The sequence below is a fragment of the Nelusetta ayraudi genome, unplaced genomic scaffold, assembly GCF_046127955.1.
Source record: "Nelusetta ayraudi isolate G7.1 ecotype Tasmania unplaced genomic scaffold, CSIRO-AGI_Nayr_v1 ptg000050l, whole genome shotgun sequence".
In the NCBI taxonomy this organism is placed as follows: Eukaryota; Metazoa; Chordata; class Actinopteri; order Tetraodontiformes; family Monacanthidae; genus Nelusetta; species Nelusetta ayraudi.
This window is the reverse complement of record NW_027466100.1, coordinates 2,733,860-2,748,658: the sequence shown is the minus strand read 5'-3', so window position 1 is coordinate 2,748,658 and position 14,799 is coordinate 2,733,860. Positions and strand designations below refer to the sequence as shown.

The 14,799-nt window shown below is 46.8% G+C and overlaps 1 protein-coding gene across 1 annotated transcript in view; it reads right to left on the bottom strand.

Moving 5' to 3' along the window:
- Positions 1-13,153, bottom strand: part of celsr2 (cadherin, EGF LAG seven-pass G-type receptor 2) — a 71,738-nt gene extending 58,585 nt beyond the window's left edge. Inside the window, exon 1 of the mRNA XM_076037090.1 lies at positions 9,318-13,153. Coding sequence (XP_075893205.1) covers positions 9,318-12,879 — 3,562 coding nt within the window. The 5' untranslated portion in view covers positions 12,880-13,153. The remainder of the gene's footprint in view (positions 1-9,317) is intronic.
- Positions 13,154-14,799: the final 1,646 nt, after the last annotated feature.

Below are 14,799 nucleotides of genomic sequence, written 5' to 3'. Positions count from 1 at the left end.
TCCCGCACGACCAAGGCGGAAGGCGGTAAAAATGCGGCTGTGGAGCGTCCGTCTTAAATTAACCACGGCTGAAAAGTGAGACCCACTCGACTGCGGGATGAATGGGGGGGCTGAGGCCTCGATGGGGGCGGCTGCCAGGTTCTTTTCTTTTTTTTTTTTTAATCGAGAAACCCATCGACATTTTTCCCTTTTCCTGACCTCCTGCAGCCAGAGCGACAACAGCCACCAATAAACTCTTGGTCGGCCAAGTTAAAGGGCCAGTAACGATGAAAATCTCTGTCGTTTCAACAAACTGCAACAAATCAGAACTGAGAAATCTTTATGTAAGAATACGAATAAGTGGAACACTCCATAAGGTAGATCAAAGTTGCCTACAGTCGCCCAAAAATACAATAAGTTATTATAAGTGTAAAATGTATACGAAGAGTATATAAGAACAAAGAAAGACTGATCTGATTATTTTGTGCTTAACGAAAAGAAAGGTATGGATTCAGTCTAAAAATGTCAAATGTCACACTTAGCTTATAAAATAGAAAGAAGAAAAATTGAACTTTTAGCATTTTATTCAGCAAATAATTACACTGCTGTTAACAAACTAACTCAAATCGGCAAGCACTGTTTTAATTATGTAGTAATAGAAACCAAAAGGTTTTTGTGGAAAAACGAGGAAAGGGAGATTTAAAGCAACCCACAAACCTCATCTGATTAAAAAAAAAAAAAAAAAATCTTATTTACGCTAAGAAACACTACTGTGCACAGAGGGGGCGCAGTGTGTGGTTCCTCCACCATGAAAAAAGCTCCTCGCCACAAACCAGGTGAAGAACTGCGCCCCTGGTGCCATTAGCGGTGATGGAGGAGGAGAAGGAAGAGAATAGTGGAAGAGGAGCGCAGTATTCAACATGTGAACGCCAGCAGCTCCTGTGCAGGAAGAGAGAAGCTGCTCGTGCTCTCGGAGGAGCGAACGGACAGCATGCTCTCACTCCTACGCAGCAGATTCGCTTCGAGCGACGCCGCGGCCTGACACGTCGAGCGCAGACACAAATGACACCCGACGGGATGAAATGACGGCAACCCACGGCGGCGTGCGAGATGCGTTGTCTGTTTATGTTTTTACTCAAGTCCTTTTTTCTTTTTTTAAAAAAAACAACATTTTTTTTTTTTGGTCAGAGCAGGAAAACAAACGTGGTGTTTGAACAAACATATCCGACGTTGTGTTTGCGAATGACAATAACAGCTTCCGGAGAGGGATTGAGCATAATTAGGCGGAGAAAGATCAGCAGGAATGAGGTACGGCGCTCAAACACCTCATTCCGCCGGCGCCCAGGAAGTCAATAAGAGAAAAAAGTGCCGGTGTGGCTCGATGTCAGCCGGGGGGGATTTCTGCACTGAAAAGTCGGGAGAGAAGCGATAATCCCTTTAGCTGATTTCTCCATTCAGGGAGGAGGGCCTGGCGGCTGAGACCTCATCCTTCCCTGTTTGCCGAGTCTGCCTCAGCATCACCTACTGACACCGCTCGCCTCGCTGTGGAAACCCGCGAGGGAGGGAGGCATTCCACGGATTCTTCCTACGTACAGCCGGGGCGGCTTTGGAGCGGCAGATAAAGGATCTCAACTCTTTCAATCGGAGCATTTGCATATCAAAGAGGAATGTGCTGTCAGCGCAGAAGTAAAGCGACATTAGCATGCCGGGGATGCGATCCGGGCAAGGCTTTTAGTCAAACATTCCAATTGCTGTTTGATAGATATTGAATACGCAGCATCGGGATGCACAAAAGGGACTTTGTGGCACGTTCAGAGCTACATCTCAGGTTCTGTTTCGCCGCTTAGAAAAGCACTTTGCCAAGAAATTATGGAGACAGACAAGGACAGCTAATGAGGGATCATTCACTTCAAGCACTTTATGGAGTCACTCTACTTCACCTAGACGGCAGATACTGCTTCCATCTACACAGCAGATGGATTTCTAATCGTTCGCTGTGACTGTTTTAAAAATAGGTCCAGTCAAGAATAAAAAAAAAAAAAAAATGTAAAAAAAAATGTAAAAAAAATGCAATGAATAAACCTAGGAGGTGATTGGATGAACCATCTGTTTGTTACAATCACCACTGGACACGCATCACCACTTTCTGCCAAGGCCAGTCAGTCTCCAGTCTCTGTGTGTTCTTCAGGTGAGAAAACATGATCCAGTTCTGATGAAACCGCCACTGCTCAGCAACCACACAAATCACTCAAGCCTTCAGTGCGTGTGTGTGTGAGTGTGTGTGTGTGTGTGTGTGTGTGTGTGTGTGTGTGTGTGTTCTTTAACGGCCGCTCTCAGCAGTCACCTCCTGCTTATGACACGGATTAGCTGTGGAACCTTAAACAGATTAAGCAACAAAATTTGATTAAGATTTGGGATCATTTCTTGCCTACATGCATCCATGTGGACAGCCACTGTCCTTCGCTCAGTGACCCCCATCATGAAATTGCCATCTGCTTTAGTAGCTTACACCCCCCCGCCTCCCTCTTCCCCCTTCTTGCTCCCACCTCCTCACCCCGGACTCCCAATCGACGGTACAAATAAATTAGACAATGACAAAACAACTTCTGGACACCCAGGATCAGCACCTCCACCAGTCAGTCACACCTCTCACCCACAGCTTGGTGTTGATGGTCTGAATTCAGTGTGAAGGCACACGAAAGCAGGTCACTGTGAAATCTTAAGCTTGGTTCAATATAAATGAGAGCAATGAAGCGTAAAGGTAACGGCCTGTTGATCGGACGTCACGGGAACCGTGCTAGAAGCGATGTGTACTTGCAGGGCCTGTGATGTTCCAGTGGGAGGTGGGGATTATTTTTATTTTTAACCAGAAAACACTTTGTGCATGTCAGGAACTCCTCTTGTGTTTTAATCATCTTTATCTCAGCAGACGACAGGCCGGATGTTCCTGATTACTGTTCAGTAAACAGGATGAACATGATTTTAATGTAACCATCACTTAGCCGTGTGATTATTCCATAGAAGTAATCCAACTACAGATTACTGGTTTTTAAAAGTAATCTAATTACTTCTTGAACTACTTTGTTTCATAAGTAATCAATTACTAATTGCTAATTACTTTAGTTAAAAAAGATGAAGTGACAGTGCACATAACGTACAATGAACCGCAATATTCTCTGGTTTAGACGAGATGAACTCAAAATAATGTTTGTATTTCCAGCTACGTTGCGTGGACGGCTGCATCATCAATCTGCAACATCGTTGTTTTTGGTTGTTTTCCTCAATTTCAGACATTTTGTGAATAATAAGACATTTTTAGCTTGCAAAATATTTCAGAACAGTAATGGAATCGCTACTTGACCAAGTAATTATCATGTAATTACCAGTTTTGCCACAGTAATCCTGCTACATTACTCCATTACTAAAAAAGTAGTTTAACTACAGTAGTGGATTGGTTAGTAATAGATTACTCGCCAACACTGTCACTGTCCAAGTCTGCATTTGTGCTGGTCTGGACTGTAGACAAAGATGAGTATTTTTTTTACATCATTTCAGTCAAATGCAACAGCTCTCTTTTATGTTATATCTCAGGTATATTAGGCGACTAAACACCAAGATTTGTTTTAATTTTGAGTTGTTGAGTAGGACCAGTTGAACAGCGTTTTTGTATAAACTTGGCACAAGCGCCACTTGGGGGTTTGTGTAGCGCAGTTCTATCAAACATGCTTAGTCAGACGGACTGAGAAGAGGAGTCCAGGACTGGACAGTGGAAAGGATTATTCATGGATGAGTAACAACAGGCTGGTGAGGTAACACCAAACAAGTGGACACAAAGGCAGAAGGTTGTGGCTGGAGGGAGGTAGGGGGGGGGGGGTGTTACCCAGACACAGCCAAGTCCCCATTGTCTGCTGGGACGGCCAGGACAATGCAGGACAACGCTGAGATATATGCAAGCAGCGCAAGGTCTCACCCCAGCGATGCGCCGGCCCTAATCCCCAAACACCACTTCCCCTCCTTTTACACACGGATGATGTCACCTCCCCCCCCCCCCCCCCCCCCGCCCCACTCGGCCCACCGTAGCTCATCCAGACCTTCCACGTAACCAAGCGTGGAAGAGCCGAGGCCCTCAGGAAGGTGTTCCGCTCTCGGGTTCAAAACAAGGAGGCGGCAAGAAACCGGATACTGGCCCGAGCGCATCTGTGTCACGAACCAAAGCGATGCCGTGCCGGCGCTGCGGGCGCTTTCGAGCTCTCAGAAATCAAGAGTGTTCACAGAGCCGCCGTCAGGTGTCGACTGAAGTCCTGTGAACGTGAGTGAAAGCGGCGTGCGGGACAGGCCGCTGCGTCCGCGCGGCTCTTTTCCAGAAGGTCCAGAGGAGGCCTCGCATGCTAGCACTGCCAGGAGGGAGGGCAGAGAGGGGCTGGGAGGAGGGGGGGGGGGGGGGGACATTTTACTCTTTAGAATTTTATAGGCCTTCCCTCCCCCCGATCTCCCCTCCACAAAAGAGAACTTACCCCTTGTCCCCACCCACAAGGAATTTCTCAGGCATTGCTGGGCTCACCATGACAACTGCGTGCTTAACAAAGCATTTCTCTTAGGCATTCTTCCTTTCACAGGGGAGGGGAGGGTTGGGGGGGGGGGCAACAGTCAAAGGAGGGGGAGACATCGTGGGGGGGGTACGTGTGCGTGTGGAGGGAAAAGTTAGGGTGAAGGAGCTTGAAGCGATGGGGAGAGAGCAGGAGAGAGCGGGAGGTTACGGGGGTGGGGGCGGGGGAGGCAGATAGGGGGGAAAATGGGCAGCGGTGACAGGCAAACAAAAAGAGGGAAGAGAAACAGGATCAAGGTGATAGGTGACGCCCGAGGAAGAAAAGGGAAACAGCGCGACAAACATTCCACGCAGGCCTGCGAGTGTGACTAATGCCGGTCCGCAGAGTCACAAAGGCGGGGACGGGGCGCGAGCTAACAGGCGACTCCGGTTGACCGGCGTTCGCCGTCAACTTCCCGCTCCGGCGAATCAAACTCGCGGCAAACAGAAATCCATGGACCGTGACCAGTGCCGGAAAGTGCACGAGAAGTAATAACACGACAGGACAGACTGAGCAGTCCAGCTGCTGGCTGGAGGCCACACACAAACAGAAAATATATATGGGATCGTGGCAGCCCAATGGGCTAGAGTTACAGGCCTTAATAGAAGTCAATGAAATTACGCTGGCTGTGAAAGTCCTGGCTCGTACAGTAATCCGAATCTCCCATTAACATTCCAGTGATGTATAATATTTTCAGACAGGGGTTGTATGAGGAGGACCGGTGGCCATGACGCTGTCACATTCGATCACAGACTGCTGTCTTTAAAGTAAAAAAAAAAACAAAAAACATCAAAACAAAACAACCCAAAAACCTGCAATCATATGCACTGAGCGATGGAAAGTTCCACGCCCACAGGTTTGACAGTTAAGTGCTTTATCCTTGAACGCCACTTCAGACTCACTCCAGAACCTTAAAAGGCTGGAGAGGAAAAAATATCCCCTCACCGCCATGCAATTTGTGCATCTGTACAACCTGCAGAGTGATGTGAGCTGAATCGAGCCGCCATCATTAGTTTGGGAGGCGAGTTAGTTAAATCTCACCATTGACTTTTGCAAAGTGTGCACAGTGGGGGGGGGTCGGCGGAGTTGATGCCGGCTTGGGCTTGCGACTTGATTTAAACAAGGACAATGTGTCCTGTAGGCGTGGTTGCAATCATGCATATTGTATATCTTCCATGCGGCAGGGTTCAAATTTCATCAGGTTCCTCCGACTGAGGCCTTTCATGGAGCCGTAAATGTGCAGGAACGGATGCATTAGCGTCACCGTGACAGAGGCGAGTGAGACACAACAAATCTGCCTCATATTTAAACAACCGAGCATAATAACATGTTGGGAAATGAGGGATAATAGAGGATTAGTTGTGCCTACTATAGGGAAATTATAAGGCTTTTCAAAATGAAAGAAGCGCGAAAATACAAACGCCAATTAATGCAGGCTCACGCTTGCCTGGGAAGCATATATCCCATCTAACAATGTCAACAGAGGTCCGACGGATCCCAGGATCCAGATGCAGCAAATCTAATCCTGCAGACGGCAACCAGCCACTTGCCCGGCAACGTGACCAAAATTCTCTCAATCGGTGACATATGAAAAATAGTCGTTGTCAAGAAGAGCAATTGGCGCGACACATCAACAGAATCGGACTCGATTTCAGACAAATCACAGGAACTTCATCCTCTTCCGTCATGTTCAGTTTCAGGGCAGAAAAAAAAAACTGCAAAGCGCTGCTGTAAACCTAAAACCATTACGGTAATTTGACGGTTACCTTCGCTAATTTATGCCGCCACACACACAAGACAAAGCAGGATCATCCCATTATGTGCTTCTCCGATGCTAACGGTTTTTGCATGACAGGAGGGACAATGTGAGAAGCAACGTTGTCTTTTTACCGAGGGACATGCATTACAGAAAAAAAAGTCTTTACAAGAAGCAAGGATACAGGGATTTGTAGGTAGTGAAAAGTTGTGGACACAAAGCATCTGCAAAACCAACGAAATGTGGATTTTGAGCCTTACTTAACTTAATTAAACCATGCATTTATATTACCCCGCTCTTCCCTCAAGAGAGTACTAAAGAGCACAAACGGTTGATGTGAATAGACACACATTCTCAAAACATAATTTTTGAGGCCCCATTTACACCAAGATGGGTTTCTCTGAAAACGCAGAAATATTTAGTCGGTTCGGCCTTGTGTTTACACGAAGGCAGCTTTTTCACTGAAACCTCACACGCCGAAACTGTACATTTTCGAAAACGCTCCTCAGGCTGGATATGTTTGAAAACGCCGCCTTGCCCCATTTTTGGGGGGGAAACGCTGATGTCACAGATGTCAATTCAATTTGCAAACCTCCTATTTTATCTTTTACTGATTTTCTTTCAGGTAAGCAGACTAGGATATCGAGACAGGAAACCTAAATGAAAAAAATGTTAGCAAACTTTTACTGGCACAACTCCAAGCCAATCTTAACATGGACCTTTTAAGGCTTTGTGTTCTAAAGCAATTCGAAGCAGAAGTTCAACTCTGTCTTTATCCACACCGTCTTTTCACGAGCGACCTTTCTTTCTGTTCTCAGTGGCGCAAATGTTGTTAGCGAGCTACTGTTTCTTTAAACAATAGCGCTTTGGGGGGAAGGTGCTGGGAAAGCGCTATATAAGTGCAGTCCGTTTACCATTGAAACACGGTGTGTAAGCAGACTGTGTTTAAATAGTAACCACGGTCTTCTTCTTCCACCTTCACGGAGTTAACTTGCGGTGCCACATCAGGCCTGGCATAGGTACTACATAGTTTTCAGTTGCTTCCTGCGTCTCCGAGTAAACAGGATTTTTTTTTTAAACGGCTTTGGGTAAACGCATTTTTTTGGAGAGTATTTTTCGAAAATGTGCGGTTTAAAAAAATGTCTCCCTCTAAACGGCGCCTGAGAGTGGTTTGACACTTAAAAAAAAATATATATATATATATACTATTTTTTTTTAAATTCAGTCTTTAAAATTATTAGAATAATCTGTGTATCATTTGAGTAAAAGATACTACAAAGGGAAATAAAGTGGAGCCAGTGAACCACATTAGGACCGTTACATGCAGTGCCGTGCTCAGAAACAATGTTAATCACAGTCCAGCCAGATACAAAAGAGCCCATCAAAAATCGTCCATCATAGGGGGCCTCTTTAAAGGCAGCATAAGGAGAAAGATAATGGGAAGACTTGGGAGGTCCCTGGAGGGAGAAGCCTTTGAAAATTGGGGTCAGCATCATCAGTAGGAGGAGCTCATCTTCTGACCAAATCTCCTCCTCAAGCAGCCTTTTTTTTATCATGACTTTTCACTGCCCAGTTACAATGCGACTGTGTTTTCCCACATATTTCCTGCTAAGAAAACAACGACTGAACCTTCCACAGCCTTTTCCGCCTCCTCCTGTCTCCTGCAGGGGTGCTGACACATAAACCCCAGCAGGTGTGAGACGCGCTGGGCAGACAAAGTCTCTAATTGGTCCTTGGTGGAGTCACAGCTGTTGCCCTGAACCACAAACTAGTATGAGCTCTCTGGCCTGCTCCTCAATTGATGGCTCACTATTGTTCTCCAGAGAGGCAAAAGCTCAGCTACAATCAATTTTAACAACTAGCCACTCTGGGAACGCAGTACCTACGAATCAGTTTCCAACTCAGCAGCAGATATTGAAGCACTTACAGCCGTCACTCACTGGACTGACATCACCATTGCACCATTCGGTCAAATAAGAAAAAAAGAAACCTCAAGGTTATCCCTCACATTTAATCCTTGGTGTTCCTGTTAATTATTAGATTCAGATCTTAGCTCCATTTTCCAATCTATGAAAACATGTCCTGGATCAGCTTCCTCCCCTTTTCTTTCAGGCTGTGCCAAGGTCAAAGTGAAGGAGGATTTACAGCAGATCGCACTGCTTCAAATAAGAGCGGAACAACAATACTCTCCGACTGCATGTTAGTGCAGCAAAAAAAAAAAAAAATCATAATGAAAAAAGCAAGAGCATGAATGACAGATTTGTGTCTCTGCCCACTAAGCCAAGAAAATGCTTTGCATGTCTAACAACTTATTCAGTCTGTAGCTCCAATATCATAGGAGCATCATTAGTGTCAAATACTCTTCCACTGCCAGCTTTTAAATTCTGCTTATTCAAAACACTACAAAGGTAAAATAGTGCAAATAATAATATTGTCTGTAGATTTAGACCATAATAGACCTGAATTTCTTCTTTCGCTGTATGGTGGGCAATTATTGGTATAATCACACTGCCCAGTGGAGTGTGGATCCCACACATTGCAGACATGCTCAGGCAAACAGCTATTTAGGCCTCAACAACAGACAGAGCTAAACCAGGCTTCTACAAACAAAGAAGTTCATTCAAGGGCCGAATTAATACACAACTTCACTTCACCCAGACAACACAAGCCGAATCACAGAATATAAACACCTTCTCTTTGATTTGGTAATCAGTCCAGTTTTGCAGCAGAGCGGCTTACACCAATCCTGCCGTCAGAAATAATAATCCTTCTTCATGAATAATTCCATTAAGAATAAATCTGTCTCGAACACTGAGGACAGGAAAGACATACTTAAGTCATCATCTCTTCATTATCTGGTGAAGTGAAGCGAGAATGTATGAGTGAGGAAACAAGATATGCTCATGGAAACAGAGTAGACGCACACCACCTCAGTGAGGCTATAATCTCTCACTGGGTGGAATCTGCGTTTACCAAAAGGGAACCAAAAGTCTCACCTGTCACAGTTATCGTCATGGAGGCCTCCAGGGGCCGGTTGTTATCCAGGGCCTGGCTCAGCTGGATCTCTCCCGTGCTTTGGTTGAGGAGGACTAGGTTCAGCTCATTGCCCACCTCAAACTTGTAATGGAGCTGATCAGAGACGTCGGGATCGAATGCAGGAATCCTTCCAATGACTCCAGTTGGAAAACTGCTGGATTTATCAGTCACGTAGTTGTTGAAGATGATCTGGAAGTTTTTGAGAATAGGCGCATTGTCGTTCTTGTCCACAAGTTTGATGTGGACTGTCGCGCGGCTAACCAGAGGGGCAGACGTGGCCTGGACCACAATGATATACTCCGATCTTGTCTCATAGTCCAGGTCTATGAGTGCAGTCAGTTCGCCAGAGAAGATGTCCAGCTGGAACACTTCCGGGATGTTTCCTTCCACAATCTGGTACATAATCTGTGCATTGCTGCCTTCGTCTGGATCAGTGGCTGAAATGTGTGCCACCACCAGGCCTATGGGGCTGTTTTCGCTGACCATGATGTCAAACTCGTCTTTTTCAAAAACAGGCGGGTTGTCGTTCACATCTAGGATGGTTACATGGATGTTCACTGCCGTTTTCAGAGCAGGAACACCTTTGTCTACAGCGAACGCCTGCAGGCTGTAAACGGGAACATTTTCCCTGTCTAGTCTGCGGAGAGTGCGAACAATGCCTGAGGTGGATTCAATTATAAAATCTCCATCGCCGTCCTCCCCACCGTGGAAGGTGTAGAAGACTCTGCCATTGAGCCCAGAGTCTCTATCTACAGCTGAGACCTGGACCACACTGGTGAACACCGGTACATCCTCCATAATAGAGCCGACATAGTGGTCCCTGACGAAGCGGGGGGAGTTGTCGTTGACGTCATTCACGAGTATTTCCAGGTAGGTTGTGTCAGACTTCTGTGGGATGCCATTGTCGCGGGCCGTGATGGCCAATGTATACGACACCTGGTCCTCATAGTCCAGCTCCATCTGTGTGGTGACGGCTCCTGTGTCTGGGTCGATATCAAACTGAGGGATGCTGTCGTCCATGAAGTAGCTGATGCGTGCGTTCTCACCTGTGTCTTCATCTGTGGCACTTATCAACACGACGGTGGTGCCCACGGGCCTGTCCTCGTTTATGTTGACGGTGTAATGTGAGCTCTGGAAGACAGGCCGGTGTGTGTTCGCATCTGTGACGTTGACAAACACTTTGGCCGTGTCAAAGAGCGTGCCGTCGCTTGCAGTGACCGTCAGGACATATTGGCGTTCTAGTTTGTAGTCTAATGGCAGCGCCAGCGTAATGAGGCCCCCGCCACTTTGACTAGTAATGGCAAATCTATTGCGAGTGTTTCCGCTGGATATCTGGTAAGTCACCACGCTGTTGATGTCCTGATCCACAGCCGACACAGTCACCACACTGGTCCCAACCACCGCATCCTCATTCAGCCGCATGTAATAAGCCTTCTGAGTGAACTCTGGGTTGTTGTCGTTGACATCGAGGACAGTCATGCTGATGCTGGCCGATGAGGACATGACAGGGTAGCCATGATCCCGTGCCTCTACCCCAAAGTTGTAAAAATCTACACTCTCCCTGTCCAGCTCAGCTGCCACCACAATCCACCCTGTGCTGTTGTTAATGCTAAAGGGGAAATTTGGTGTGGTTTCAGTAAGGCGATACTCCAGTCTGGAGTTGTCTCCAGAGTCTGCATCTACTGCTTGAATGTGGATGATGGAGTAGCCCAGAGGCACGTTCTCCAGGACAGTGGCCTGGAAAGGTGTGCTGACAAAAATGGGAGCATTGTCGTTAATGTCCAGCACCTGCACCGTCACCAGGCCACTGATGTTGGATAGCGGAGGTCGACCCCCGTCCTGAGCTCGAATTCTGAGAGTGTATTCTTTGTTTGTCTCATAATCCAGCTGACTAACCAAGTCCATATTTCCTGTCTGGGCATCAATGTAAAACTGTCCCCTGGTGTTTCCGCTCATGATGCTAAAGTGCACAACAGCGTTGCTCCCCCTGTCTTCGTCCGTAGCGGTCACCTGCAGGATCTCTGTGTTTGGGGCCATGTCCTCTGGGACCTGAACCACATAGCGCTTCTCGCTGAACTGAGGAGCATTATCATTGTCATCCTCAACCACAATGTGAACCGTAGCGGTGGCACTGCGGGGTGCAGGGTCACGACCTTGGTCATTGGCCTCCACTAATAAAATGTACGCTTCCACCTCCTCTCTGTCCACGAGGCCTTTGGTGCGGATGACACCTGAACGTGAATCAATCTCAAACACATCACTGGAGCCGTTACTGTTAATCATGCGGTACAAGATATTACCATTAACAGGTGCATCCCCATCTGTGGCCCTTACAGTTAACACTTCATAGCCTATTTCTAGATTCTCCCTAATGTTCTCCTTATAATCCTGCTGCTCAAAGACAGGATTGTGATCATTAGTGTCTCTGACTGTGATGGTGAGGGTGGCCATGGCTGTACGCCGAGGCTTGCCGTGGTCCACCGCAGTCACTCTGAACACATGAGTGTCTTTTGTCTCCCTGTCCAGCACCACTACAGTAGACACAGCACCGCTAGTTGGATCCACAGCAAAGAGGTTGTTTGAGCGACTGTCAAAAAGAGCCTCTATGAAATACTCCAGCCTGCCTGCCTCCCCCTCATCCACATCCACTGCTTTCAAAACAACAACAGGAGTCCCAGCTGCTTTATTTTCTGCCACAGACACTTGGTACATAGGGGGTTGAAACTGAGGGCTGCTGTTGGTGCTCCTCCTCCTCCTGCTGCTGCCGCTCACAATCCCCGAATCAGACCGAGCTGCCTTCTCCAACAACTTCTCCAAGTTCCCCTGTCTGAATGGGCCCTTACCCAAGCGCCAGTGGACGTGGATGAGCTCGACTTTAGCGACTTTAGCGCTCTGTCCATTTCCTGCCAGGACTTCACAGTGCAGATCGAACTCCAGGAGTTTATCTTGCCTCCAGCAAAGCGCCTCTGACACAAACAGGTCCCCATCTGACACATAAAAGTTACGGCTGTTGGTCACTTTGCAGCCAACTGCGTCTCCTTGCAGTAGACTCTCCACTGAAAATAAGGCAGAACCCGCTCTGTGGCACTCTGAGCGGCGCGGGCTGCGGCCACTAAACAAGCTGAGAACCTCCATGTCCCACTGAGGTTTCCTTTTAGGTTTGTTTGAACAGTTCCTACCGTGGACGTGTACCTCATACTGACTGGTGATGAGGTGAGTGAAGCCGGACTCAGAGCAGTCGGCGACCGTGTACAAGGTGAAGGGGTTGGAGCGCAGCAGGGGGCACCTTATAGGGTCCGAAACCGACACAATGCCGGCCGCCGCGTCGGTCTCCAGGAACCGCTGAGTGAACCTCGGAGCCAGAACCTGATCCAAAGTGCACCGCGCGCTCCGCTCCACAGCGGCCACCACTGCACGCGTCCCCGCGTCATTGTCACTGATGTGAACGGTGAAACAGCCGGCCAGGGAAGCCAGCTCGCACCAGCAAAAAAACAAGAGCAAGTCCCGCTCGGCGAAGCGCATCGCTCCTCACGTTTGTGTCCAGTTGAGGAAGGTCTCCCCCGGGCGAGATTCTCGGCGGTTCCTTATTCCCTTAAACTTTCCGCCGACGAGTTTCCCTCAGTGGCGCCGCAGCCATGCTCTCACACTTTCCTCCGATTCGTCCAGCAGATTTTTTTTTTTTTCAAGAGGATAAATCCGCTGTAACCTTGGTCGGAGAGGGTTCCTTGAACAGCAGCGGCGGCGGCACTACCTCCGTTACGTCCGCGCAACTTCGCTTGAATGGGAAAAAAATGGCTCCTGCTCTCCCATGCGCCTTCAGGGTCCTCATTATCATAAACCTGAGTCTCTCTCTCTCTCTCTCTCTCTCTCTCTCTCTCTGTGTGTGTGTGTGTGCGAGCGCGCGCCCTCTCTCGTGTCTCTTTCTCTCTCACACACACGTAGCTAGCTAGATAGAGAACTTGAGTTAACTTCCTTAAAAGTTAAAGATCTCGACTGCACAGGTGCAGCAGCATCTTTGCTGCCAATTTACGAAGTTCTTCGAACCGCACCGAGAAAGGGGTGTGTGGGAGTTCTTGAGAGGTTACTAATTTGTAACACAACATTTTTCCTTTGTTTATTTTACTAATTCACCTGTAGAAAGTCATTGGCTTGGCCAAACAGCGTCACATCTGAGTGTTTAGGTTGTTCATTTGCAGGCTGCACTTGTCGGGAACCTGCTGTGGAGCGAAGCGGTTTGAGTCCGAAACACTGCCAATGTACTGAATGACAGCGCCATCTAGTGGACAAATGTGAACAAACCAACAACTTGTGCTAGGGTTTGGAGTTGTTGCGTCAGTGAGTGTTTCGTATGAGTCAAATGTAATTACAAAGTTGCTGTGAGTAAAATGTTATGCTACTTTCGGGTAATTGTTTTGTTTTTTTAAACGTTAGAGTCAATGAATTGAAGCCAATAGCTTGATCAGGAACATAACGGAACACTATACAAACATTATACTGAACATTATCTCAAAATAGATCAGTCTGGAAAGGAAGATATTTTTTTTCTTTGCAGTTAGTCAATCATCCGGGCTTTTTTGTGTCGAAATAAGAATCTTCCAGTCATTTTCTACCTCTAAAAAACAAAACACAAAAACATTCTGAATATACTCAGATACCTGAAAGAGTGATTGCAAAACAATACCTCAAATAACCGACTAAGCACTTACAAAATTTGTGTCATTCATTTTCTAAATCTGCCGCTCCTGAACATAGGGTTCAGGGAGGTACTGGAGCCCATCCCAGCTATCTTTGGGCAAAGGCAGTACATATCCTGGACAAGTCACCAGTCCGTGTTTACAAAGTTTTACGGACATTTTTTCCCCAACTTGTGCCCTTTGAATGCATTGTAAATGGAAATTGCTGGAAACAAGATGCAATCGTCGTTTTTGTTTTTTTCCAGTGCAATAAATGTATACCTCTCTTCATCTTGCAATTTAATCTCCATCAATGGATTATTGAAAACAAAACCCAAGAGTAGCTTTTTACTGTTTTTATTGTTGCTGGAGGCTCTAATACAATATGAATCATAAGCTTTACAAAAAAAACAAAACGAAAAACGAAAGTACAACAAAAGATTCCCCTCCAAAATTAAACCAGTCAAAGGTTTCCACTGAGACACAAAGACAAAAACTGTAACCTCCAACAAAGACAGAGGAGGTGGACAGAGAGAAGGAAGCAGAAGAGAGTGGGGGAAGTAAACCGTCACGTTATACACAGTGGTAGGGGTTGATGATGTGATTATAACAGTCCTTCCCCATGTTTGATAAGTCTACGTGTGCAGCCCTATTCTCCCACAGAGGCCCACATGCATGCAGACAGTATGGAATAAATAGCAGAAACCCTCCGACACACAGCTGATGTCATTCTCCTTTACGCCACCCAGAATAATGACAGGTAAATATG